General features: G+C 43.8%; 4 protein-coding genes across 8 annotated transcripts; 3 read left to right on the top strand and 1 right to left on the bottom strand.

Moving 5' to 3' along the window:
* The first annotated feature begins 1,437 nt into the window (after positions 1-1,437).
* Positions 1,438-3,568, top strand: LOC107276699 (protein NUCLEAR FUSION DEFECTIVE 4). Its single transcript, XM_015773209.3, has one exon. It carries the CDS (start codon positions 1,500-1,502, stop codon positions 3,318-3,320), a length of 1,821 nt encoding a protein of 606 aa, XP_015628695.1. The 5' UTR covers positions 1,438-1,499; the 3' UTR covers positions 3,321-3,568.
* Positions 3,569-8,379: 4,811 nt separating this feature from the next.
* Positions 8,380-12,512, top strand: LOC4333731 (glycine-rich RNA-binding protein RZ1C). Of its 2 annotated transcripts, XM_015777035.3 has the most exons (3): positions 8,380-8,599; positions 9,205-10,974; positions 11,532-12,512. In XM_015777035.3, the coding sequence occupies exon 3, from the start codon at positions 11,535-11,537 to the stop codon at positions 12,345-12,347; it is 813 nt and encodes a 270-aa protein (XP_015632521.1). In that variant the 5' UTR covers positions 8,380-8,599; positions 9,205-10,974; positions 11,532-11,534; the 3' UTR covers positions 12,348-12,512. The 2 variants fall into 2 exon arrangements, with proteins under 2 accessions (XP_015632521.1, XP_015632520.1); XM_015777034.3 differs by lacking the exon at positions 9,205-10,974.
* Positions 12,513-16,500: 3,988 nt separating this feature from the next.
* Positions 16,501-22,825, top strand: LOC4333730 (serine/threonine protein phosphatase 2A 57 kDa regulatory subunit B' beta isoform). Of its 2 annotated transcripts, none has more exons than XM_015777131.3 (3): positions 16,501-18,004; positions 21,659-21,985; positions 22,284-22,825. In XM_015777131.3, the coding sequence occupies exons 1-2, from the start codon at positions 16,724-16,726 to the stop codon at positions 21,983-21,985; spliced, it is 1,608 nt and encodes a 535-aa protein (XP_015632617.1). In that variant the 5' UTR covers positions 16,501-16,723; the 3' UTR covers positions 22,284-22,825. The 2 variants fall into 2 exon arrangements, with proteins under 2 accessions (XP_015632617.1, XP_015632616.1); XM_015777130.3 differs by having other exon boundaries at positions 22,190-22,825.
* Positions 22,826-23,460: 635 nt separating this feature from the next.
* Positions 23,461-27,245, bottom strand: LOC4333729 (protein LST8 homolog). 3 transcript variants are annotated; one of them, XM_015772906.3, is made up of 12 exons: positions 27,049-27,197; positions 26,845-26,937; positions 26,615-26,736; positions 25,931-26,032; positions 25,734-25,846; positions 25,310-25,379; positions 24,812-24,889; positions 24,621-24,737; positions 24,405-24,499; positions 24,078-24,157; positions 23,926-23,985; positions 23,510-23,832 (listed from the first exon to the last, which is right to left on the bottom strand). In XM_015772906.3, exons 3-12 carry the CDS (start codon positions 26,720-26,722, stop codon positions 23,705-23,707), a joined length of 951 nt encoding a protein of 316 aa, XP_015628392.1. In that variant the 5' UTR covers positions 26,723-26,736; positions 26,845-26,937; positions 27,049-27,197; the 3' UTR covers positions 23,510-23,704. The 3 variants fall into 3 exon arrangements, with proteins under 3 accessions (NP_001405334.1, XP_015628392.1, XP_025879754.1); XM_026023969.2 differs by having other exon boundaries at positions 26,845-26,934; NM_001418405.1 differs by lacking the exon at positions 26,845-26,937 and having other exon boundaries at positions 23,461-23,832; positions 27,049-27,245.
* Positions 27,246-27,490: the final 245 nt, after the last annotated feature.

The following is a 27,490-nucleotide window of genomic DNA, read 5'->3' as shown; positions in this document are numbered from 1 at the left end:
AAATCCACACTCCTTTTGGATGGGTTGAGTGAGGAAAAAACAAAAGGTGTGCGAATTAGATGTCATATATAAATTTGTGAGTAAATTGCATCCACGGTACATCAACTTGACAGGTGGGTGCAATTTGGTGCAATAACTTGAGAAATGAGCGTTATGGTGCAACAACATGGTAGTTAGGTGCAGTTTAGTATAAGAACTTTATAAGTGATCATATAAATGCAACAACTTGCAAAGTATGTACGATTTTGATACAATAAATTAAATGGTTATGCTACAACTTAATTATTTGGAGCATTTTTTTTATATAAATTTAATTTTTAAGTACTAATTTTGATAATATACTAGCGCAGATTTATATAAGCATATTTATATTTTTATCCTAATAACTAATAATTGAAAGCCAATTAAACTATATGTAGAAATTATTATATTTCGGTTGATATTTGATAAGATGAAGAAAACAAAAAAAATCTTAAAGGTAATTGGATGTAAAATGTACTACTATGTGCTTATAAGGTAATATCCGTATGATTACTATGCAATGGCATATTAATATCGTGAAAAAAACTCACCTTGCATATGCTTAGCCAAGTTGATGCACCGAAATACTGAATTGTTAAGTTTTTGTACTACTAGAACGCACCCACTTGTCAAGTTGTTGCACTCGGACGTTCAATTCTCAAGTTATTGCACTATATCGCACCTACCTGCCAAGTTATTATACCGTGGATGCAATTTACTCTAAATTTGTCATCAGAAAAGCATAAAGCGGTTATTCAGCTGGGACGCTTCAACCCGTTAATTATGTGTTATGCTCCAAAATCCGGATTTTCCTTTTGAAATGAGCCAAGAATATGGATAGACAAAATCGAGAAACAAAATTGTTGGAGACGAAACTTATGGAAAGAATCTTCATTTTGATTTTCCTAGAAAAAAAATCTTCATTTTGATTGTGATTAGTTGCACGCCCGCCCAGCTAGCTCCTACAATCACACTCGTTCATGTGGACAAAATATTAGGGGGTGTTTAGATTTAGGGTGTAAAGTTTTGCGCTTGTCACATTGGATATTATATATGTTGTCGTATAGGGTGTTCGGGCCACTAATAAAAAACTAATTACAGAATCCATCAGTAAAACCGCTAGATGAATTTATTAAGTCTAATTAATCCGTCATTAGCAAATGTTTACTGTATCAACACATTGTCAAATCATAGAGCAATATATTAGGTCTAAAAGATTCATCTCGCAAATTATTCGTAATCTGTGTAATTAGTTGTTTTGTAGCCTATATTTAATACTTTATGCAGGTGTTTAAACGTTCGATGTGAGAAGGTGAAAAATTTTAGGGTGGGATCGCCTTAAGCTCACACTTCACATCACCCAAGCTCGCTACTGTCCTCACTACACCGGCTTGAGGCTTCCCTACAAATAGCCCGCGGCCCCGTACGCTGGTGGAGAGGTAGAACCGTAGAAGCGTATCGATCACGAGCTCGCGACGATGGCGTTCGGCGTCTCCGGCCCCGGCTCCGGCGATGGCGTGGCGGCGGCGGCGCGGTTCGGCGCGCACGTGGTGCGGGGGCGGTGGTTCATGTTCTTCGCGTCGATCCTGATCATGGCGGCGGCGGGCGGCACGTACATCTTCGGCATCTACTCCAAGGCGATCAAGACCTCGCTGGGCTACGACCAGCAGACGCTCAACACGCTCAGCTTCTTCAAGGACGTCGGCGCCAACGTCGGCGTCCTCCCGGGCCTCATCAACGAGGTCACGCCGCCGTCCGTCGTGCTCGCCGCCGGCGCCGCCATGAACCTCGCCGGCTACCTCATGATCTACCTCGCCGTGTCGGGGCGCACGCCGCGGCCCCCCGTGTGGCTCATGTGCCTCTACATCGCCGTCGGCGCCAACTCCCAGTCGTTCGCCAACACCGGCGCGCTCGTCACCGCCGTCAAGAACTTCCCGGAGGACCGCGGCGTCGTGCTGGGGCTGCTCAAGGGCTTCGTCGGCCTCAGCGGCGCCATCTTCACGCAGCTCTACCGCGCCATCTACGGCGCCGACGACGACGGCGCGTCGCTCGTGCTGCTCATGGCGTGGCTCCCCGCCGCCATCTCGCTGCTCTTCATCCCCACCATCCGCATCATGCCGCGCGACGCCGCCGCCGCGGGCGCGGACGCGCGGAGGCGGCGGGAGCGCAAGGCGTTCTTCTACTTCCTCTACGCCTCCATCGTCCTCGCCGTCTACCTCCTCGTCATGAACGTCGTCGAGCTCGAGGTGGTCGGCTTCCCCAAGCCGGCGTACTACGTCACCGCCACCGTCCTCCTCCTCCTCATCTTCTTCCCCCTCGTCATCGTCGTCAAGCAAGAACTCAACACCTACCTCCAGCCTCCGCCGCCGCCGACGACGACGAGCTCCACCGTCGACGAGAAGAAGGAGCACGACGGCGGCGGCGGCGAGGACGACAAGCCGGTGGCGTGCATGCAGGACGTGTTCAGGCCGCCGGCGAGGGGGGAGGACTACACGATACTGCAGGCGCTGTTCAGCGTGGACATGGCGGTGCTGTTCGTGGCCACCATCTGCGGCATCGGCGGCACGCTGACGGCGATCGACAACATGGGGCAGATCGGGCAGTCGCTGGGCTACCCGCAGCGGAGCATCTCCACCTTCGTCTCCCTCGTCAGCATCTGGAACTACGCCGGCCGCGTCGCCGCCGGGTTCGGCTCGGAGTACGTGCTCGCCGCGTACAAGCTGCCGCGGCCGCTGGCGCTCACGGCGGTGCTCCTCCTCGCCACCGCCGGCCACCTCCTCATCGCGCTCGGCGTCGGCAACGGCCTCTACGCGGCGTCGGTGATCCTCGGCTTCTGCTTCGGCGCGCAGTGGCCGCTGCTGTTCGCCATCATCTCCGAGGTGTTCGGCCTCAAGTACTACTCCACGCTCTACAACTTCGGCGCCGTGGCGAGCCCCGTCGGCTCCTACATCCTCAACGTCCGCGTCACCGGCCACCTCTACGACCGGGAGGCGGAGCGCCAGCTGGCCGCCGCCGGCGGCGGCGCCGCGGCGAGGAGGGGAAGCAGGGACCTGACGTGCGCCGGGGTGAGGTGCTTCAGGGTGTCGTTCCTCATCATCGCCGCCGTGACGCTGCTCGGCGCCGCCGTGTCGCTGCTGCTGGCGTGGCGGACGAGGAAGTTCTACCGCGGCGACCTGTACGGCAAGTTCAGGGAGGTCGCCATGGCGGGAGGGGAGGAAGGAGGAGCACGGCAGGTCAAGGTCGACGACGAGGCCAGCGGGAGTAGCGGCGGCGGCGGCAATGGCACCACCAAGGTTTGAGTGGTAGGTGTGCAGCGTGTAGCAAGAGGTAGGAAGGAGAAGCAAACGTGAACGTACAGGTGTGAGTCGTGGTCAAACGGGCACGGATTGATTGTACCGTTACCGTACGTGTGGTTACGTGCGACGCAACAGTACACGCCCGGTCAGTCGGTCACATGATCACATCTTGCTGGCCCTGTTAATTAACCAGAATTGCTAGCCAGTTCTTTTACTTTTCTTAAAAAAGATTTTCGATTTCTGGACGGTCAGATCTAATCGAAATTTGTTCACTGCGTTGGAAAAGACCTTTAGAAAAAAAATTTTAAAAAATAGATTGCTCACTGTTTTAATTTTTCTGAAATATATCAGTGCTGAAAAGTTTACAGCTCTAGACCACGGTGTCCATGGTCGTGTTTGTGTGAACATTGTTCGAAGTAGTGATATCGACTATATAGCCTAGTGACACAATCGCTTCATTCAAGTGAAATCTACGATGGCATCACACGTAATGCTGCTGGAATGAATGGTATGCTGACCCTGTAGCGCTGAAGGTGGCTGGCCGGAGGGACTGCATGTTGACGGAGCCTGATTGGGTGGTGGAGAGTGGAGACGCAACAAGTTAGGGAGAGGGAACGTCTTGCGCCGACAACAAAGGGTTCGCTCAGAGTTCTTCGGCTTGGCAGCCTCCCCCCCCCCCTCCTGCGGAACGCTGTCAAGCTTTTGTCTTCTCCGCCCTAACGAGATTCTCCGGATGAAAGCCTAGTCTTTGGATGGATGATGGTGACGTCTTTGGCGTCGTGATCTCCTTGGGGCATTGTCTGTGAGTTCTTGTTTTCCCGCCGTCACAAGCTTCTCTCAACTTGGTTGTCGGCTTGGTTGTCGGCGTTTTTGTCTCTCAAGCTTCTCTCACCAGGTTGGATGAGGGTTGAGCGGATCTTCTTCTCTATCGCCCTCTCCCTTTCCAACCCTTCTCTGTGAGGATGGCCAGGAGATTGTTGATGATCTTTTGTTTTGGAGCTGGTGCTCGACAGCGCGTTTGCAACCCTTGTAGTCTAGTGGCGTCCGGCTTCGTAAAGTGGATCAATATGGTGAGAGTAACTTCCGCTGGTCCTAATGAATTTGTGCAAGCAGGAGGACGTATGGAAATACGGCTTCTATGTTATCGGTCCTAATGAATTTGTGCAAGCAGGAAGACATAAGGGAATGTGACTTTGAAGTGGATCGATATGGTGAGAGTAACTTTCATCGGTGCAAGGATAACACAACCTGAAACGACCACCCAATTCATTCGAATGTGGATTGAGTATGAGTGATGGGTGTAGTCTGCTAGCTTACACTAGAGAGACAATTCATTAAATCTACCTGAATGGTCTGAGCGTCCAAAATGCGGTTGTAGAGATCGTTACCAGGTAGCTACCTCCGTTGCTGAAGAGATATTTGGAAGGAGATATTTTGTTTATCCCAACATAGAAGTTGTATGTCACAACCTTACATTTTCCATTTCCGTTAGCGTTTTCATAATACATATCCTCATTGACTAACTATTTTTATTTCTCAGGCCAATTCAAGGAGGTACAAATTCACTTTGTGGATCAACATGGTCAATCCGACGTATGATAGCGGTAGAGTAGCTGAAGCTGAAACACAAATAGAATACATGTGAATGAAGGAGCACAAAATTGTAATACACATCGAACGATGTAGAAGGGTTGGTAGACAAGCTCAAGAGACAATTTATATAGTTCATATATGCGACTTCTTAACTTTCTTATGTTGGTGTATGTGCCACAAATCGAAAACTAATGGTTCAATTTCTTTTTCCATTAATAAAGTTGCTTTCTCCTCCTGTTGCAATATATTCCTTCTTCTTGCATTCTTTCTCCTCCATCCTCTTACGCTCTTCATCCAACTAGCATTCAGGCATGTAGCGACGTTCGATTGCTCTTTGTATGATGTCAACCGATGGTGCCTTACGAGGGATTTAGCCATTTTTATCCATAAAAAATTGTAGCAAAGACGCAAAATCAACAATGCATTGAAAATGATAATAATAAATCCTCACAGTATCGATCTTCAATCAAAAGTATTTGACTCGTACCCTATTTTTTGAAACATATAAACAAATCTCCCTACGGGAGAATGGGGAGGATTACATTTTTGTAAAATTTTGAATTGGGAATTTATTTTTTGTAATTTTTAATAAAAAATAAAATAATAAAAAATAAGTCGTGAAAGAACCCATGGACCAGAGAGCCGTATTGTTCCACAATCTACAATCTATAGAAGCTTTCAATTTTGATATACATTTGGCAACACATTTCCCAAAATTTGACAGATGTAATTATAGTATAATCGTAGTGTAATTATACAGTAACTTGCATGTAATAACAGTGCAACTTATGCATAACTTTCACATAATTTTGGACTGATAGATTTGTTTCAAGATTTGTGCAAGTGTGGAAGAAAAAAGTCACAACACACACATGTGAGGATTCATTCCCATGACCTCCGTTTCACCGAAATAGCATGTTACAAAGAGATTTTTTAAAGTTACATACAAGCTAGTGAAATTACATCACGATTTGTACTATAATTTTATTTGTTAAATTTTTAGAAGAGAATTTGTCGACAAATGTATCGAAAAGTCTAATGGGCGATCGATCGCCTCTAGCGATCACCCCCTCCTCCTTCACGTGGTTTCCTTTTTTGGCACCGCATTACTTTCCTATTTTAGTAAATTTATGCACCTAAAGTTTGAACACCTCAAATTTACACATATAAAGTTTATACACCTAAAGTTTAGAGACCTAAAGTTTATATATCCAATTCAAATTTGAATTTGAATTCAAATATTTTTTATATATAGCATTTTCTATACATCTAAAGTTTATAGACACAAAGTTTATAAGTCAAAAGTTTATATACTCGATTCAAATTTGAATTTGAATTCAAATTTTTTTATATATAGTATTTCTATACACCTAAAGTTTAGAGACCCAAAGTTTATAAGTCAAAAGTTTATATATTCAATTCAAATTTGAATTTGAATTCAAATATTTTTTATATATAATATTTTCTATACATCTAAAGTCTATAGACCCAAAGTTTATATACCCGATTCAAATTTGAATTTGAATTCAAATATTATATATATATATATATATATATATATATATATATATATATATATATATATATATATATATATATATATATATATATATATATAAATTTTTCTAACTTTTTTTTAAAAATTTATGGTGTAGTAGGAAGAGAAAAGGGGAGGAGGAAGGGGAAGAGGAGCGTGTTAAGGGGGGATGGGGGGTGATTGCCCACATCGATCACCAGCCCATTAACCACACCCCAAATGTAGGAAAAAGTGCAGCGAAGGTCTCTCAACTTGTCAGCGAGATAAAAAACATCCTCAAACCGCAAAACCAGATATGCGGGGTCCCTTAACTATATAAAACCGGCACCCGAGGTCATTCGGCGGTTTTGGTCCTGGTTTTGATCTACATGGCAGCTGAGTTAGCGTGGGACCCATGTGTCAGCCTATCCAGGTCAGCCACTCTCTCTTTCCCTTTCCTCTCCCTTCTCTCTCTCTTCTCTCCTCTCGGGCAAGCCGGGGCAGGTGGGGAGGAGGTCACCAGGGCAGCGCCGCATCCACGACCGCCTGCCGCTGGTCTCCCGTCGGTCCTCCGCCTGCGCCATCCCTTCCCCATGCCACCTACACCCGGCTGGCGTAGCGAGGCAGAAAAGGGCGGCCGGCGACGAGCGGCGGGGTGGCATGGCGACGCGGCGGTGGCGAGCTCCTTCTCACCTGCGCGATGGCCGCTCCGGCGGCAGAGGCGGCGGTGGGGGTGGAGTTGGCGACGAGCGTGGCGGTGAGGAATGGCTTCGCGGAGCTGGAGCGGCAGCAACAGCTGCTGGCGACCTGCACGCGCCTGTACCAGCAGCTCACGTTGGCTCGCTGGAGCGCCGCCTCGCCGCGCGCTCCGAGATTCTCCGCACCAAGTGCCACTTCCTCGACGTGCGTACCTCCCGCAGGCTCAAGGCACTCCGCTGCCGGGAGGTCTCCATCGACAGCTCCTTGCTCGGGCTCTCCTAGTTCGATTCCCTTGCCAAGAGCAAGGCGGGGACGACCGGCTCCGCCGACACCGCTAGAATCGCCGAGGGACTCAAGTCGCTCTGCGCTAGCATGGACTTGGCCGTGTTCTTCACCTTCATGGTAGCGAGGCGCAAGGAGGTGGACGCGCTCCGCGCCGAGCTCCCCGACGCGCTCAAGCACTGCGTCAATCCGGCGAGGTTCACCATGGTTGACAAGCAGGCGGTGAGGTGCCCTACGGTGCCGTAGGCGATGCGCGAGAGGGTGCGCGGGATGGTGAGGGAGTGGAAGGACACGGCGGAACGGGCGCGGACCATGCGCAGCCGCTGCCGGAGAACGACTCCGACGAGGCCACGGATTTGCAAATGGCGCCCGCCTGCTCCCGGGCCGCTGCCGCCGCGTCGCCCCTTCTCCCGTGTCGCACACCTGCTCTCGGCCCGCCTCCGCCGCGTCGCCCCTTCTCTCGTCACCGCGCCACCGCATCGCCCGTCGTCGGCCGCCCTTTCCCATCTTCCGGCCCGTATGAGAAGAAAATTGATAAAGAGAGAGGAGGAAGGGAGAGGAGGGGAAAGAGATGATGATGACATGGCAACCTAACGTATGGGGCCCACGCTGAGTCAGCTGCCACGTCAAACAAAACTGGAGTCAAAACCGCCGAGGGACCTAGATTGCACTGATTTTTTAAATTGGGGGATGCGTTGTATCCAGTTTTGCAGATGAGGGACAATTTTATAACTAGATGACAAGTTGAGGGACCTTCGGTGTACCTTTTTCCCCAAATGTATAGGTGATCCCGAAGAGTTATGGCCCATTAGGTCGGCCCAATTCTCACGAAACTAATCTGGGCCTTGACACCCACCGACCTACCCCAAGGGCCGAACCAACCAACCAACAGGGCCGGCCCACGAGCCGCCACGCCGCACGCGAGCGATGCGAACCGACTAACAAACGATTTCTTCAGCATTTTCCATCCCCGCGGCTTCTTCTCCTCTATCTCACCTCTTCTCTTCCCCCGATCCAAACCCTAGCCATCCGAATCCGCGAGAGCGGAAGCCACCGAGGCGGAGGCGAGGAGGAGGGCGCAATGGCGGGGAAGGAGGAGGGCCGGATCTTCGTGGGCGGCCTGTCGTTCCACACCGACGAGCGCAAGCTGGCCGACGCGTTCCGCCGCTTCGGCAAGGTCGTCGACGCCCAGGTACCCTACCGCATCGATCGCTCGAGCCGCAGCTCCGTGTTACGTATGCTCTTTTTTTTTCAATTTTTTTGGATGCTGCCGCTACTAGATCTAGGAATTTTGTGGATTTTTTTGGGGGTCTGTGGATGCGGTTTGAAGGAAGGATGGTGGGTTGCCGCGTGGTGGAGGTAAGGAGGTGGATGTGCTGCTGTTTATGAATATGTTTGAGATTATATTCATTCATTCATCTCTTCACTTTGGTACGCCTTTCTGGGTCTAAAATCTGTGTTACACACCGTAAATACCAAAAAGTTCAAAAATTCGCTGCCTTTGAAGGTAGCAGAAGTAATTCACTTCTTCATCATAAGCCATATATTAATTCCGTTTTATTCCAAATATTATTTCCGTTTTATTCTTCAAACAGGATAAAACTTGTTAGCTCCTGATGATAATAGAAAAAGGCTGTAAATTTAGTTGATTTTATTGTCTTGAAGGAAGTGAAATTATACTCGTTTTTGTAGGAAGTACTCTGTAATGATTTTGATTTTGTTCGTGGCCACCTCAGGATTACTCATTGCTCTTGTTTTCTCTCTTTTTAGTCGAGATCTAATTGTGATCTTTCTCAGCTACTCGTTGCTTGATGAGCTGGAAAATTAGCGGATTTGGAATGCGCATCGTTCTTTTGATTGTTAAAGGAACAGAGAACTTTTTTTTTCCCGAGTGCACTTTGAGAATTAGCTTGAGGTGGAAGTTGCTTTCCTGAGGAGACATGTGATGGTGCTCGTACGATTAGATGCCTGAAGTACGTGGCTGGGTGCTGTGTCCCATGGACTTCATCCATAAACAGTTAACATTCAGTTGATCCAACCGTTGGTTGTGCTCTGGCATTTTTCGTTCAGCTTTCTGGTATGATAGAAGAAACAAGGTTTGCACTTTGCAGTGTTACTTCACACTGAATACCTGCAGTGGTTCGGTAGCTTTTGTGGCTCTTTTGTGAACCAGGTGATACTGGTATTCTGCTATGCAACACCAGAGTCTGCTGATGGGATTACTTCAGTGGCTTCTCACCAAGTTTATGGACATGAAAATCAGTTGACCTTTTGCAGTGCACTGTTCATATTACCCTGATACGTTTGTTGAAAAGATTAGAAGGGTGTTGTGTGCATTATTTAGTTATCACAATTTCTTTTATAGGGAACCATGTCTACGTGCTATTAGTAATTTCCATTCGCATTGTTATTTTTTCCTTTGACAGGTGTGTTATGTCATGTAACATTGTCTTTTTGGTTCTTTTGTCACAACTTCTTTGGTTTTCTATTGCTCTTTTGTGAAAACAGTACGAACCTTCTGTTTTGCATCATCTATTGGATGAAAAGTTCAACACTAATAGTGCAATTGTTAATGATGAAATCAATTTGTTTTATTTGTTTCTGTGCAATTGTTAATGATGAAATCAATTTGTTTTATTTGTTTCTGTTTTACTCAAGTTATGTTTCTGCTGTTGACTGCGAAAACAGTTTTCTGCATTATTCAATCTTAGTCACCATCTGTTTTAAGGGCTATCATTGTAGCCTATAAATTGTTTGTTATATTTAGTAATATATTTGACGAGATGAGGTGGAGCTGAAATCCCAGATCTGTTCTTTGGTGCATTGGACACTCTGTAGTTCTAGTGGACATTGTGTAGTTCTAGTGGACATTTTGAAGGATAACCACTGAAGCTGATGTTAGCCCTCAGCTCAACCAAGCCACACCTTTGATTCACTGTGTTTATCAGATATTGCTTTGTGCTGCCTTCGTCTGCTCCGCTTGTGGTGTCATAAGATTGCCTTGTGAACATATGTGCCAGACAAGCTTGGCAACACATCAGACACTTCCCATGATGAACCTGGGAGTACTATTGTTTTGCTGTGAACACATCAGACACTTTCCATGATGATCATCCTTTGTTGTGGGAATTTGCTCAAGTTAGTAGATGGTTTCATCTGCTCAGCTGGTTGATTTGATATTTTGATGGCCAGGAGGTTTTGGCATCTTGACTTTTAGTTTGTTTCAATTGGTTTAGTTGAAATGGGATGTACAGTAGGAATCCAGACAACAGGTGATGTTTGGGCTATTCAGAGAAGTCCAATGAGTAAGTTTAACTGAAAGTTTTGTTGAAAAAGGGGGTAACAGCAAAAAACAACAGCTTGGCTACAATGTGTTACTTTTCTAGGACCGAGAATGGACAGATTTTTTTATTGCTGTGCTGCTTGTCAGTGATAATGAGGTTTACTGTCTTGGGAATATTCAGTCTCAATGGTAGTTACAGCTACAAGCAGCTGTGTTACAGAAATTTTATTTGTTCGGTTGAATAATTGTTATCTGGAATAACAATATTTCAGCGCTGTTCTAAGGTAATGAATTTCTGTTGTCTTGTAACCATCCTAAATTTGTCTCTGAAAGATTTTCATTGCTCGGGTAATCTGTTTCACTGACAAGCTTTATTACATAAATGCCTTAAATTCTTGAGTTTATTAGTGGTTGCATTTTCTTTTCTGAGCTAAAGTGAAGGCATGGTCTTTATAATGCTGATCTAGCTTGTAGACATTAGCTATTCATAGCGTTCTATATTCACCTGGTCATATGGTCAAAATACATGTTGTTCTATGTTGCTGTCTGTGACAACTGATAATCCTTTTATTGAGTTACGATATACTTCAGTTCTGGATAAAATTGAAATATGAATTGAAATGTCATGTCATCCTTTTGGTACTGAATTCAGCAAATTATTTGCTGAAATTAATTTTTTTTCGCCCCTTGGTCCCTTGCTGAAGTTGGATGTTTTGGGGTTTTATCGTATGGATATGAGCTATGCTAATATTACGCTGCTGACTTGAGCTTAGTCCTCACTTGGTTTATTTTTTCTCATCATTATGTGCATTCCGATATTGATAAGCGTTTCTTATTGTAGATCATGCTGGAGAGACACACCCAACGCCATCGTGGTTTTGGCTTCGTGACATTTTCAGATCCAGAGGCAGTTGATAGCGCTATTAAAGAAATGCACTGTCAAGAATTAGATGGCAGGACTATATCAGTGAACAAGGCTGAGCCTAAGATGAATACAGATGACACAAGGTATGAAAGTGGTGGTGGACGAGGAGAGTATCGTGGTGGTAGAGGTGATGGACCACCCCCAGGCAATTGCTTTGAGTGTGGCCGTGCTGGTCATTGGGCTCGTGATTGCCCTAATCCTGGTGGTGGTCGTTCTGCGCGATACTCTTCTTCTAAGTTCAGCGCTGGTGGCAGAGGAGACCGTTTTTCTGGATCAGATAGGTTTGGAGACCGTTACATGGATGATCGTTATGATGGTGGGTACCGTGAACCTGTTGATGTCAGAGACAGGTATGGTGGAGGCCGTGACCGATATGCTAATGATCGATACCCATCAGGTGGTGACCGCTATGTTCCAGACAGATATGGAGGTCCCGATCGCTATCAGCCTAGTAGTTATGGCCGGGAACGAGAAAGAAGCTACGAGAGGGATGGAGTGCGTGGCAATGGCGGCTATGATAGGAGTGGCCCAAGGGGTGGTGGAAGCTATGACAGGGATGGCCCAAGGGGTGGTATAAGTGGTGGCTATGACAGGGATGGCCCACGTGGCGGTGGTGTTGACCGTTACGGTGGTGGAGGGCCTGCTCGTTATGATGGAGGAAGCTACAGGGACAGATCTGGGCCGTATGACCGCCCTAGCAGAGGAGGACGCTTTGATGATCGCTTCCAGTGAAGCCTTTCGCAGAATCAAGTTATGTATTTGCGGTTTAACGCTTGCAGTTTCGCATGGCTGAATGTTTAGTGAATGCTCTGGCACAGTTATATCTATTATGTATTAGAACCTCCAGCACTGTTTTGATTCTGGCAAAAAGTTTATCTATCAGACTGTTTTGGATTCTGAATTGGCTCGCATTGCACTGAGTGGTTGTCTGCCTGATTCCCTATTTGCTGAATGCTTTCTGTGGTTTGTACATGGTGATTAAGGCTTGCATGGTATCATCAATCTAATCTGCAAGGATTACTACAGAAACAGTGGCTAAATTATGCCGGCCCAGCACATTTGTGAGAAACCTTAGTATGCTTTATCTTCCGTCCAGAAAGCGGTAGCCAGAAAAGCCATTACCATGCTGATGTGTGGTTTTATTTGTTTGTTACCAGTGGCTGATGTGTTCGATCCATGCATTGTGGAAGCAGCATCCTCGTTTCATGTTCTTTTTTTTTCCTATCATTTCTTCTGTAAAAGATGGTACAGATTATCATCAGTTGGATCCCTGAATCAGTAAAACTTCAATATTCTGACATTACTCGTTGCCTTGCTTGAAATATATGCAGCATTTCGTATCTACTCCCAACGTCCAATTTCAAGTGTAGTTGTGGCTTTTCGTGTTCAACTTTTAACCATACTTCTTATTTGAAAAAATTATTTATTTGAAAAATTTATGAGAAGATTAAAAAAAATAAGTGACGTATAAAATACTATTTGTGTTTTATCATCTAATAACAATAAAAATATTAATGGTAGAAAAGTTTTAAATAACACAGAAACTCACAACTGCACTAAAATGGAATGGAGGAAGTATATTTTAATAAATTCTATATGAAATATATGATGCTGGCGTTAGAGAAAAGATTTCTTAAAAAGGTCAGATATCTCGTCCTCCAGTTGGTCCAATCCGAGCCAACATGCCTGTCACGATCTCCGTATCTATAGTGTTTCTGCATGACACTTATCCAAAAGCTCCCCGCCTCTATCACCTTTCTTCTCTCTAATTGGACTCGGCAAGCAATAAATCTTTGTTTCACACCTAAAGTAACATGTGTACCGTGATTTTTGTTTATTTATATATTAGTATAAATATTCATAAACTATACTCAGTACTATGGTGGCTCATGATCAGGCAAGTTCTCAACGCTTTGACATGGCAGATACTACCAAAGGACGAAAATGCATGGACTTGGCAGGTTAAGGGTGGATTTAGGAAGTTGAAATCCGTTTAAAATCCTAGGCTGGCCATGGATTTGATGCTCCCAAATCAATCCATTGTTATGCTACTACAATACGACATCGCAAACAAAGCAAAATTTGCTAGATAGCATTGTCATCGCCTTGGCAATTTTACTTAATCAATAAAGCTTTTTTTCCCTTTTCTTTTGAGATGAAGAGGAGCTACCCCCAATACATGCACAAGAGGAGCTAGGGCTTGGTTAGATCCACTGGCAAATTTTTTCACCCTGTCACATCGAATATTTGCATACATGTATAAAAGATTAAATATAGGTAAAAAAATAATTATACATATTACGTGTAAATTACAAGACGAATCTTGTAAGCATAATTGTTCCATGATCTGACAAGGTGGTGCTACAATAAATATTTGCTAATGATGGATTAATTAGACTTAATAAATTCGTCTTGCAGTTTACATGCGGAGTCTGTAATTTGTTTTGTTATTAGTCTACATTTAATACTTCAAATGTGAGTCTGTATATCCGATGTGACGCGCCAAAACTTTTTACCCCTTGATCTAAACACAACCTTACATTCTTTAATTTCTTCGTTGTATATCATCTCTTCTTAGTTGTTATGGATGTCCTCTAAAGTATAATTCAGGCTTTTGTATGAAACTTTCATCGGGCAATAGCAATGCAACTTGCATATGCTTGGAGGAAATTTTGACCACATAACAATCAATAATATAATCAAATGTTGCATCGGGGCATATAAACAGTTTTGGTAGCACACTAGCACTAAATCACCAAATTCCGTTAGAACGATAAATTGTTTAATTGTTTCATACAGTAGGAGAGACTATGCTCAGAGTTGTTTGTGTCTATGTGGTGTACTCTCTCTGCTGTAAAATGTAAGTATTTTCAAAGTTGGACGTAAGTATTAAGTAGGTTGAATTAAATAGGAAATGTTGCGATTAATAAAAAGGAGAAAAATAGGTGAATAAATTATATGAGGGTGGTTGTGATTGGTTGAGATGAGAGGGTAATGGATAAATAATTATATTATGGGATAAAATTTGAACACTAAAATATCTACGTTCTTAGAATCGAGATATACCAATGTCGACTGTATTGGGAGCACTCTAATTTGATTGGTTTATCATTCTAGTACTATATATTACAGTCTTGTCCCTTCCATAACTAACTCTCTTAATTCCACTTTGATATTAGGAAGACATAAAAATATCTAAACTTTGTTACACACTTGCACTTAATATAAGTAGTGATGGGCAAAGTATGTCCTCCTCTCCCACTCAAATCTCAATTGACTAGTGAGTGTGGCCACCATTGCTGACGATAGCCATAAAATCAATGGTGCATGCATGAGTGGTTCTTTTATTGATATTATCCCCAATAAGTATTTTACAAAAATACTTTCTACAGATATATTTTGTAGATAACATTGATCTACCTCCCTACTCCTTCCTCATCGCGATAAGTGTGCAGCGTCCAATATGTTAAATTGTATTAACTTGATATATACATATTGTGGCTAGGCATGTGAGTTGTAAGGAGTAGAGGAGATCAAGCCAGAGTAGAAATTAGTAGTATAAAGGTAGAAGCTTCATGAGCAATAAGCATAGGACATGAATAGTATGATAGAGATAGGATGATCCAAAGAATAACTATGAGCTAATTAGCACATAATGAGTTTGATGAGCATATAGAGCTCCTTTGGATAGATAAAGTAAAGAAAAAACACATACGATTCAAAATCCTGTAAACTGCGTCACTGTATCATCCTTTGGTTGGAAATTTTGGTCATGGAAATAGTAGAGGAAAAATTTATATCCTACAAATGCAATGCAATAAACACATGAAAATTCCCATCCAGTCGGAGCTCATATTTCCATTTCGTTTAGGATTGAGACGATCAAGCCACTAACCCCACACTGGATGTGAGAGGGACAATATTAACGAATGGTTATTGCTTAGTTCCAATTATTTAAGCACTGGTAGATGATAATTCGGTTATACTCCGTCCGAACAATCAGTCCGACAAATTTCCTGTGGTTTTTCAATCCCTTTTGATATGTGCATTTCTATCCCGTTCTTGTATATTTTCTATTATTGCGTTTTTGCAACCCTGCGTTCCATCTGATATGTGCATTTCTATCATATTATTGTATTTTTGTTTGCAACCCTGCATTTCAAAGAAGCCCTTGGAGGATGTTTTTAAAAAAATTTTCTTGACTTATTTGTCAAATAAATTATAATAAAAAAAATTACTGCTCCTTGTTATAAAAAAAAGTCTCATTTTTTTTGTTGTAAAAAAAATATCATAGAAGACATCTCCTATCAAAGCACAAAAAGCTGCTCAATTCAGCACAACAAAATAATAAATTTTCCACTGGCCCAGCCACATACTCTCTCCGTACTCGTAAACGAAGTCGTTTATGACAATGTTTAAGTCAAATCTTGGAAATATAAATCATGAATAACTCTCAAGTGATTGAGTTTGAAAATGTAAACAATATATGAATAGATTTGTCTTGAAAAATACTTTCATAAAAGTATACATATATAACTTTTTAATAAATATTTTTATAGAAAGAAGTCAAAGTAATATTTTAAAGACCGTGTCACTGGCCTAAACGACTTCCTTTACGGTAGTGAGGGAGTATATGATACTACTGTTTCTAAACAGAAATTAAAAGAAAAATGATCAAATAACCACCCAAAAGAAACGGCATAAAAACACTCCTTTGCAAACAAAAAAGAAAATACCGCCTAAAATACATGCCGAAAATAAATCCGAAAATCCGCCCGTGCTCCTCTCCCTTTCCTTCCTCTTCCCCAGGCCACCACCTCCCCCCCTCCCTTCCCTTCTCGTCTCGTCTCCTCCCCCCCCCCCCCCCCCCCCCCCCCCCCCCCCCAAATCACCAGCCCGCTATTCACCATGCCGCCTCCTCCCCTCCTCCGCTCGCCGCCTCCGCCGCCGCTGACTGGCTGACCCCGCCACCTCCTCCCCTCTCCCTGCCACGCGGGCCCCACACCATCTCCCCCTCCTCCAAATCCCCAAATCCCACCGAGCCCAACCCACTTTGATCGATCGATCGATCGATCGATCCGCCGCCGCCGCCGATCTCGCCGCCGACCATGTTCAACAAGATCATCAAGCGCGGCGGCCGCAAGGGCCAGCGCGCCGCCGACGGGGGCGACGCGGCGCACGGCCGCCCCGCCGCGGCCGCGCCGTCGTCGTCGTCGGGCGGCGCGCAGCCCCCCGTCACCGTCAACCACGCCTCCCGCGCCGCGGCGCCCTCCTCGCCCCCCTCGCCGCACGCGGCCGCGGCGGCCTCGGCGCCCTCCGCCGGCGCGGCGGCGAGCAACCAGGCGTCGTCCCACCACCACCAGCAGCAGCAGCCCGCGGCGGCGCCGCAGCCGCCGCTCCTCGAGCCGCTCCCGCTCCTCCGCGACGTGGCGGCCGCGGACCGCCCGGGGCTCCTCGTCCGCAAGCTCCGCCTCGTCGCCGCGCTCTTCGACTTCACCGACTCCCTCAAGCACCCGCGGGAGAAGGAGGCCAAGCGCCAGGCGCTGCTCGAGCTCGTCGACTACGTGCAGGCGCCCTCCCCCGCGGCCAACGCCAACGCGCCCGCCCGCCTCCCGGAGAACGTCCAGGAGGCCCTCGTCGCCGCCATCTCCGTCAACGTCTTCCGCCCGCTGCCCCCCGCGCTGCACGAGTCGGCCGCCGCGATCGATCCTGGCGCCGCCCCCGACGACGAGGAGGAGCCCTACCTCGACCCGGCCTGGCCTCACCTCCAGCTTGTCTACGAGCTCCTGCTCCGGTATGTCGTCTCGCCGGACACAGACACCAAGGTCGCCAAGCGATACGTGGACCACGCCTTTGTTCTCCGCCTCCTGGACCTCTTTGACTCCGAGGATCCACGCGAGCGCGAATATCTCAAGACGGTGCTCCATCGCATCTATGGCAAATTCATGGTCCACCGCCCGTTCATCCGAAAGGCTATCAATAATGTGTTCTACCGGTTCATCTTTGAGACCGAGCGCCACAACGGTATCGGCGAGCTCCTCGAGATTCTGGGAAGCATCATTAATGGCTTTGCGCTGCCAATGAAGGAGGAACACAAGCTGTTCCTCTCCCGTGCACTCATCCCATTGCACAAGCCCAAGTCCGTTGCAATCTACCACCAGCAGCTCTCCTATTGCATTGTTCAGTTCGTCGAGAAGGACTACAAACTTGCGGATACCGTAATCAGGGGACTTCTCAAGTACTGGCCTGTCATAAATTGCCAAAAGGAGGTACTGTTTCTCGGGGAGCTTGAGGAAGTACTTGAGGCGACTCAGCCTGCCGAGTTCCAGCGGTGCATGGTGCCACTATTTAAGCAGATTGGGCGCTGCCTTAACAGTTCCCATTTCCAGGTATGGTTTTCCTTTTGTTAATTTTACATTTGCACAACATTAAGTATATCTGCTCCCAGGAATATGCTCATATAAGGAGTATTCTTCTTTGAAGAAATGTGTCACATATAACTGGAATCTGGGATAAGCACGCCAGAACATAACTTATGTGGAGAGTGAAAAATCTCTCATTATAGGCACGTTGTATAGTTCTCTATAGATTACAGGCTTATGAGTGTACAGTATAGTTGAAAAGGAAAAAAGAGTTTGTTGGTCATGCCATGTGCTTCCTTCAAAATTAGATTCTGTTACTAGGCTGCTAGCTACTCATGTGAGAGTATCATCTGGTTAGATATAGGAAAGTTGCCTTTTTTGTGACATGCATGTTCTTCATCCATAAATATACACAATCAAGCTTTTCTTTGTTGAGAGTGTGGTGTGTTTAGGACAAAATGAAGGGTATGCATTCTACTGCTAAGTGGAATGCAAATGGGGCAATAGTTAATTTCAAAACAAAGTAACAATTTGTGGATAAATATTGGTTGTGACAAACAAAAGCCAATATACAATCGAGATCTGTTACAAAGAGTCTCAAAGGAATACATCAGAAGGCTATTCATTTTTTTCTTCCTGCTTTGGTTTTGATGTTACTTTTACTTTTGGTGTTAGCAACTTATTCATCATCATTATATTTCCGACATACTATATCTCAAGCACAGATGTGGGGTCTTGTTGAGATTTTTATGATTATACATGCACTTTTACTGCCTAGTTTTTTTTCTTTTTTTTTACTTTTTGCTTGGGCCCATCGATATGTTTGTTTTTCAGAAAATTTACTATTACCTACAATTGGAATTGTGCTGTATTGTTTGTTCAACTTTTGTGGTTTAAGAAATCAAAGATTAGGAAGGTTAGCCATTTTGTTTTACCATTGCTAGGCATCTCTTTGTGCCATTTACGTGAGTCAAAGTTAAATATGCATGATTATCCACAGATGGGGACATAAGTGCTCTCTCTAGTTACATCTTGGCAAGAACACATGTTAAAATTATTATTTTTTTCTTTTACTCCAAACCATGTTCTAGTGTTCTACATCATAAGAGGCCACTATTTTATAACTTTTTTTAATGAATATTAGTACCATGTGCGTACATTGCAACACATTACAGCTAAATATATTATAAGTCTAATATATAAAATGCAATAAATAAATAATTATCCTCAAATTAAAACTCATATATGATATATGAGACCAGCTTGCCTACACATACTCATATGCAAAGACACGGTATTTTTCAATAAAAATTTTATGCATAACACAGTCACAGAAACGCCTTCATATTTGCAGTCATAGATGATCTATAGTGGGGATTGGTAATGAACCTACCATCACCTCAACTCTCTCTTTTAAATAGTACTACTATAAGATAAAATATCTTTTAGCTAATTGGCCTTGTAAATGTTGGACTCTTTGTTTCTATTGCTACCTCTGCTGTTGATTAGACATTCGAATTAGCTTATTGCTTTGAGCATATTATATAGTAGTCTTATTCTTGCTTCATTGGAGTTTACCGGTATTTTTTTGTTTTGTTGATTGTGCGAGTGTGGCCATTATTTTCTTATGGGTTAAGTCCTAATTACCCCCTTCAACTATCACGAAAGTAAGAAATACCCCCCCCCCCCCAACTATTTGATCTGGATACAGAACCCTCCTTCCTCTTTTACCGGCGGTTTTGGGCTAATTACAGAGATTAATCTCCTAATGAGGACTGAGGAGACGGGCCCAGCCAGTCACGTGAGGAGCACACGATGGAGTTAGCTACTGCATGTAGAGACAAATTTCCATGTTACTGTAATTGGCCCAAAATGGTCCAAGAGATTAGCTGCTAATTACAGAGATCCAAACCAGAGGCAGTGGCTGCATGCGACGTTCGTGGGGAGATGGCAGCCAACTGTTGGCCACACCTCTTTCTTCTTTTTTTTTTTTGCATCCTCTGCGAAGCATCTCACCGGAAGGAAGCACAGTGCCATGCTCGCCTGGATGCTCGCCGGAAAGAAGCAGTCGTGCCGTCCAGTGCCTCCTGCACCTCTAGTGTTAGGGATTTGGCCTCTAGAGGATGGGGAATTTGAGTGAGAGAGAGATGAGGGAAGGGAGTTCTTTATTTTTTTGCCATGTCATCTATTGGAGTGCCACGTGAGATAACTCTGGACCAAAACTGCCTATAAATGGGAATGAGGGGGTTATGTGTCCGGACTGAACATTTAAGGGGTGTGATTTGTCTGGCATTAGAGTTGAGGGGGCTAAATCATACTTCTGTGATAGTTGAGGGGGGTAAATCGGACTTGAGCCTTTTCTTATACCACTTATTTTCTAATGCAATATGCCAGTGTTGTTTTCTTTGATCTGGCAATCAGGTAGCTGAATTAATATAGATTAGTCTGTCAAGCTATACTTCACAACTTTGAAATTTGAATGAAATCACACCTCATTATTTTAGTTCTATACCTCTCAGTTGCAACCTACTGGGCACCTTGTAGTCCAGTCTATATTTGACGCTGTAAAGTGAAGTGTGTTGATGGCCCATTTGCAGCCTTGCTAGATGCCAAAATGGAAGCAGTTGCAGTGACACCCTTTCTCCAACTACTTTCATTGCCTTTTGTTGCATTCTGTGATGTTTACAACCATGTCTGAAATGTCTCATTCACTACCAAAACACTTCTGTTCGCCTCCTTTTCTTCCTTTGGCTCCAACTTCCCTTCGAAGGCTTTGTTTATGAACATAGCTGCTCTTTCCCTTTTGATCATTGTTGTGAATATGTGGTTCTATGTTTTGGTGTACTCTGAATTCATTTCCATAAGACTCCTTTTAGCTGGAGGAGATTTAAATAGACAGAGAAGCTTATGCTTAAACATTTGAGTTACTGAATCACTGAGATAGTGAGTTTATTCGTTGCTGAGATATTGTTGTTTTCTGGTTTCGTCGTGTTGTTCATAGGTCATGTTAGTGGATTCCTGCATTCGATGTTTGCAGATATGGAATTTTTTTAAAAGAAAATTAATTGCAATATCCCAATTTTATGTTGATCTCTTACTGATATCATGGTGCATCTTTTGAGGTTGTGTAACCCAATTCTCATCTTGTTATACATTACATGCACCAATATAATTGCCCTTCATTCATTCAAGTCAATGGTTTAGATGCGGTCTTGGTAACTTTGCCTATTTGATACTGCAGTCATTGCTTATTAGCAACCTGCTTTTTTATTTAATGATATCTTGGTTTACTGGTGCCATTTGTTAACTAAATATATTAATTAGATTAAATAGCATTGTTGGGATTAAGGTATTTGTTTTGTGTTTGGTTACTGGTCAGTCACTCTCGTCTGTAAACCCTGGTATCATAGGATGAACTGTTAAACCCTGGTATCACATGAAAGTCTGTTATACTGTGCTGTCTGTTTGTTGCATATTATGGTTTGGCTAATATTTTTATTTTTTCTTAACTCACATCATTACACTATGTCTTTGTTTGCATCACAAGTTCTATCTGCATAACCTGTTTTTGCTGGCTCTGAAAATCACTGTATTTTAACTACTGGCCTTCCTGTTTTTGTAATGCATGACTGTGTCTTTTCTCGAACACCCTCTTCATTTGATCGTTGGTTTTCTTGGCAGGTTGCTGAGCGGGCTTTGTTCTTGTGGAACAATGATCACATTGTAAGCTTAATTGCCCAAAACCGTAGCGTTATATTTCCAATCATATTTGAAGCACTCGAGAGGAACATAACGAGCCACTGGAATCAAGCTGTTCATGGTCTGACTGCAAATGTGCGCAAGATGTTTTTGGACATGGACAGTGAGTTATTTGAGGAGTGCCAGCAGCAGTACATAGAGAAGCAAGCAAGAGCAAAAGATATGGAGGAGCAAAGATTGTCAGCATGGAGACAACTGGAAGCTGCTGCCGCCAAGGCTTCGGGAGATGACATGGTTTTGGTCAACTAGGTAATATATATTCCTCTTACTTCATTTCTTTGTTAGTGGTTGTGTCCCTAAGTTGTTTTTTTAGCCATGTAAGTTAAAAAAAAACTGTATTTGTCCTGGTTATGCCATTTTCGTCTTGTTTCCATTTGTTTTGTTTAGCATTTCTATGAGATGCATTGCCACTTTTTGTGCTGCTGACTTTTTGTTTTAATTTGGTCATGGCAGTCCACAAAAAGATGGAACACATTTGATGTATCAAACTTTCAATTGATTACGGACATTCGCTTTAGTAATTCCAAGCAAATCTTATTTGTACCAGCATCCATAAATATGCAAGCGACGCTTCAAAGATCATGCTTGCTCAGATGATTGGTGCTCACTTTATCTCACAAGCACTCGCGCGCACCAGTCGACTTGGTATCGATGTTGCTTGTGGTGTGCTCATCTCAATCTTTGATGGCATGGGGATTGCAAGGTCAGTGCTCCTTGGATCCACTGATGGTTTCTCAAAGTTCAGACACGATGATGCTTGCAAAAGACCATTTCTTCCAGAGTTAACATGCCCTTTGCCCACTGACGTCCTGCTACGGTACTGAGAAACTCTTCTTTTCTTCAATCCTCCTCCCTCTTTTTTTTTTTTTTTTGATCTACGTATGAATAATCGAACCCTTTGTATTAATCCTTCATTATTTGTCCTAGTTCGCTACCCACAATTTGGGGAAATGCAAGTAGAAAACGAGTGAGCTAGATGTAAGCTCTTCCTCTTTCTTTTTCTTTTCTTTTTATTCTTTTGGAGTATTTTTAATTCATCGTGTTGTATGGAAGTAACATAACCAATGGAGATAAGAGCGCTTTAATTTAGTGTTTGGTTGTACTGGAGTGCTAAAATGGCTCACCTGTAGGAATTGTCATGTTGTTCTTCTCGTTTTTCAGTCAACCTCCCCATGTAGCTTAGCTGCTGCTGCCCCTTGGTGTTACCAATGTTGCTGACCTGCTGCTTTTTGCATTTTGGTTTCCACAACTTGGGTCGGTCCTAGTTCTGTCGCTCGAAGTCGACGTGCCCGTGGGGGCCCACATGTCAGTGACGTTCTGAATTTTATTTTTTATTTTTCGTCCATTTTCTTTTCTTTTCTCCGAATTCACATGACAGTGACAAACTGTTACGATCTACAACCAAGCATGCCTTCGTCTGAAGACGCTGGAATTCTTCTTTTACAGTACGACTTCGTTGCAAAATTCGGGCATAACTAACCAAGTAGAGATGACGCTCTCATATTTCCTTGCGAAAACAACACGACTACTGCGTGTCCATCCCAGATGTACGTCAGATGTTCAGCTCCGCGATTACGCGGCAGATGTTCAGAGAAAAAGAAATGCTGAAAAGAAAAATTCCAATGCGATTTTGAACCGCATTTTACGAACACTCGTCCGCTAGCTATTCTCAAATGTGGTCGTACCAAACTGCCCCCAAAAAAGAAACTGAACTATTTTCATGTGTGATAATACCAAACTGCCAAAACTTGCATATCAGGAATAGAAGAGCACTTTGTTAAAAACCGAGACGCTTAATAAATCATATCAATTGTCCACCTTGCGCATGCACATTATTTGTCAATCAGGTGCTACAGCAACATGAAGCCAGCTGCTTTGGCCTCAAGGTCCTAAGAGTGCTGAAATTTTTCAGAGCTTCACATGTTTTCAAACTGGAGTATGTACAAAATGCCTGAGGCACGGGGCTGCTTATGATGGTGCTGATTCAGCTCCGTCATGAAGAGCACAGCAGACAACTGGTTTGTGATGCGACGTGTAAACCCTGATTGCCTCTCCGGTTGACATCGTCCACAATCTCGCCGTAGTGTCAGAGGAAGCTGCAAGACAACGGCAGGTTTGTTTGGTAACTCATGAAATTCAGCGATGGGGAATCATGGACAGCGTAGTGCTAGTTTAGATTGTAGGAGTACCAGTTATCAAATAAGCACCATCTACTGAGAATACGCAGTCCCAAACCCAACGCTGGTGACCTGAGAGGTTAGCTCTTTATGTAAGGATCTCACTTAGAAATTCCACAGGTTTCATTTCGATAGGAAAAGTGAAGCACTGCTCAGGAACGCACCTACTAAAGTTTTTTCCAATTTGAAGCCATCAACATTCCAAATCTTCACAGTGTGGTCAGATGAGGCTGTTGCAAGGTACCTACAAAGCAAGCCAAAGCACATCAAATGAAATCCAACAAAATGAAGTAACTCGGAGTTAGTATTGCTACTTCCAAAAAAAATGCCAGTCTTGCATTTCTTGGATATTTAGAAGTGGAGATATTACTGATACTTCTATGTTCACAGATTATATATTGGGAATGAATGCCTAGGCAGCAATCTTCATAAATAACAGTACATTGGAAGCGACATGAACATGAAAAGGTAGTCATTTTGCACATGTATACCTGTTGGGGTCACAGAACTCTGGGGAAAGCAGGCACTTCAGAATGTAACCATCATGTGCTTGCAATTTATGGAGGGGTTCAAAGCAGGTAATTGTCTACATAAGGAATTCCGTCAGCTTGGAGATCAAGAAATCACAACCTTATGTTCAACAACAGAAAAGTCAGGACAAGCTGTCTCCTATTTTCATTTTAGGAAATTCAGTAGGACTGACAGACCTGAGTACCCTTAAGCAAGCGCCAGACGTAACATGTCCCACGGTTATTTGCAGCAACCACCATACTCCCATCCCACATGACTGTCAGGGATCTTACAGCAGTATCAACCTCTGGCACCTAGATAGATGGAACCAACACATCAACACTTCATTTCCCATGGAGTGATATCGTAAAACTGAACTACAACTCACCAGCTCACAGCTGCACGAGTTAGCAGCCAAATCCCACACACGTATGTTTCCGTTCTGATCACCAGATATTAGCTCTTTCTGAAAGGTCAAGAGAATGTCGGACCAAAATGATGCAGAATGAATGTGACAAAAAAAAGGGCCCTTCTATATTATTCCATCCATTTCATCCAACAAGAAAGTTAACATATTAACACAGCAAGAAACTTAAATTGCAAGAAAAAAATCAGTAGTGATTTCTCTGACTGTTGCCAATGCTGACAAAGAAAGTCAATGTCAGGCCTTCTCTGCAGTCAGTAATGGCTCAGTTTGGATATCACATGAATGTTAATATACAGCGATAAATATGGATGTAACAACTGTGCCAGCATATTTGATATAAACAATAGAAAGTGATGCGCATGAATTTTGTATTAGCAGCTAAATGCCAATCTTATGGTGAAGTGTAACATAAATTGGATGATGGATTTTTCGATCATCTAAGACAATGAAAATCCTAACCTGATTTGGGTGCAGAACCACAGTGTTCACAGCAGCACGACTTTCATATTCTCGTTGACAAGTGGCAGTGCTGAAAACATACATGTAATTAGGAAGAACAATTAAAAGGCATAGCACACATCACAGACTAGAATTTTAGTACTTATAGCATAAAAGCCAAGTATATAATGGTGTTCTGGTTTAAACTTATATATAAATGATATTTTGCAACCTTTTACATGGGTGACATTTCGATTATTCAAGAATAAGAGAAAATCAAGGTGATGGACTATATTGTGGACCTGCATGAGAGCAGCTAGAGATTGTTTGCAGGCTAGTCTAATCAGAGTATGCGAGAAAAAAAAATTCCCACGAGTCCACTGGCCAAAAAAAATAAAGCTGCAATTCAAGAAACAATAGGCAATAATAAGTCAGATAACCTCACCGCAAATCCCAGATTCTCACAGTACCATCCTCAGAACCTGAATACATCCAGTTGCCATCACAATGGAATCCCACAGCCATCACATTACTAGTATGTGAGTCATAACTAATTACCTGATAAGTGTGTTGTACATCGTGATTAACTAGGTAAAAAGAGCATATTGGCCCAGACTGGTTCATTTAGAAAAATGTACGTACCGGATGGTTACTGTTTGAGTTAATGTCAAAAAGACGGATATGAGGATTGCCAGCAGCAGCTAAGAAACGCTTGTCTGGGGTTATCTCAAGGCGGTTAATATGCTGCAAGAATCGGGTTATCAATAGACATAAGATACGCAAGATTGCTAGTAACATAGCTGCTACAATCTAAAAGATAATAACCAATAGACCAACCATTGGTCTAAAATCTAGTCTAGGAGTTTCCTGGATGTTGTATCATAGCGCGTCGATGGGAAAGAACAGGTTAAATTTTAAACATAAAAAAGGAAATATGGAACATCACCATACAATTACCATGAAGACAAATAGAGAGAGCATAACAACATCATTACTTAAGTAGTGCAAAATGATGCATGAGTAGGTCCATTTATCCAAGAAAAACAAATAAGGAGAAGGAAGCATGGCCCTGAAAAAACAATAAAACAATCATGCCATCTCATCTCAAGAACCATTGTACTATGTTTCAGTAATTCCAGACTTCCAATACAAGGAGAAATAAGTTAACAAGCCTCACGTAGACAAAGAATGGGCATCCCATTGCATGGTCTTAATGAGTGAAATGTTTAAAAAAAATAAAATAAAAGGGGAAGTACAAAGGTAGCTAATACCACAACAAACCATGGAATAAACTGCACATCAAGAGAATCATGTGGCAATACTGACCGATTCCGTATGTTGAAGAGTGCGGTAACAGCGACCACTCTTAGCTTCCCAAAATTTTATTGAGTGATCATAACTTGCAGTTGCTAGGATAACAGAAGGTTGAGCCATTTTAAACCTCCTTCCTGCGATTCCATCAAAAACCCTCTCAAAATGAAAAACAATGTAGCTGAAGCAACAACAGTATGCCAAAAAAAAAAAAAAAAGAGGATGGACTATGTTCCCGTCCTTACAGTATACCGCATAGCTTGGATCAAACTTCACATGTACAGGCCAACCGTACATGAATCAGTGGCGGATCTAATCATAGGACATGGGGCAAACTTCTAGAACAGAAGCTAGGGTTAACGCAAATTCGAGAAAAAGGGGACGGATGCGGCGGAAGCAGGAGGACGAGGGATGGATGGGGGATCGGCGGTGGCGGAGGATGCGCTCACCAGGGTGGAAGCGGCAGGACGAACGACGGCGGCGTGGTCGCTCGCGGGATGGATGGGGATCGGCGGGGGCGGTGCGCAAGGCCAAAGTGACGAGGAGTCGAGGAGGAGGCGCCGCCGTCACTGCAAGGCCACCGCCGCACAGGGTGCTCGGGTCACGGAGAAAGGAGAAGAATTTTTTTAAAAAAAAAGAGAGAGAGAGAAGAAGGAAAGGAGAAAAAAAAAGAAAAATGAAATTTTTTACGGAATTGCTAAGTCTCTGTCGACAGAAAATCCAATCTCAAATCTTGCAATTTTTGGATCACTGGATGTGCTTCACGATTCGTGCTCTTCTTCTCCAACTCCGGCGACCACCTTTTCTTCTCCGGCGCCGGCGAACCCAAACTTCGGTAGAGAGCTGACGAATTAGGGTCCCGGGGTGGGGTGGGGTGGGGGTGGGAGGGGG

This window comes from Oryza sativa, chromosome 3, assembly GCF_034140825.1.
Source record: "Oryza sativa Japonica Group chromosome 3, ASM3414082v1".
In the NCBI taxonomy this organism is placed as follows: Eukaryota; Viridiplantae; Streptophyta; class Magnoliopsida; order Poales; family Poaceae; genus Oryza; species Oryza sativa.
This window is presented reverse-complemented; position numbering and strand designations above follow the sequence as displayed.

Coding starts and splice junctions, on each gene's coding strand:
- LOC4333730 (XM_015777131.3), top strand. CDS start 16,724: ATGTTCAACAAGATCATCAAGCGCGGCGGCCGCAAGGGCCAGCGCGCC. Junction 18,005..21,658: donor TTAACAGTTCCCATTTCCAG/GTATGGTTTTCC, acceptor TTTTCTTGGCAG/GTTGCTGAGCGGGCTTTGTT.
- LOC107276699 (XM_015773209.3), top strand. CDS start 1,500: ATGGCGTTCGGCGTCTCCGGCCCCGGCTCCGGCGATGGCGTGGCGGCG.
- LOC4333729 (NM_001418405.1), bottom strand. CDS start 26,722: ATGGCTCAACCTTCTGTTATCCTAGCAACTGCAAGTTATGATCACTCA. Junction 26,033..26,614: donor CTCTTCAACATACGGAATCG/GTCAGTATTGCC, acceptor CGATTCTTGCAG/CATATTAACCGCCTTGAGAT. Junction 24,890..25,309: donor TGGTTCTGCACCCAAATCAG/GTTAGGATTTTC, acceptor TTGACCTTTCAG/AAAGAGCTAATATCTGGTGA.
- LOC4333731 (XM_015777034.3), top strand. CDS start 8,489: ATGGCGGGGAAGGAGGAGGGCCGGATCTTCGTGGGCGGCCTGTCGTTC. Junction 8,600..11,531: donor GCAAGGTCGTCGACGCCCAG/GTACCCTACCGC, acceptor TTCTTATTGTAG/ATCATGCTGGAGAGACACAC.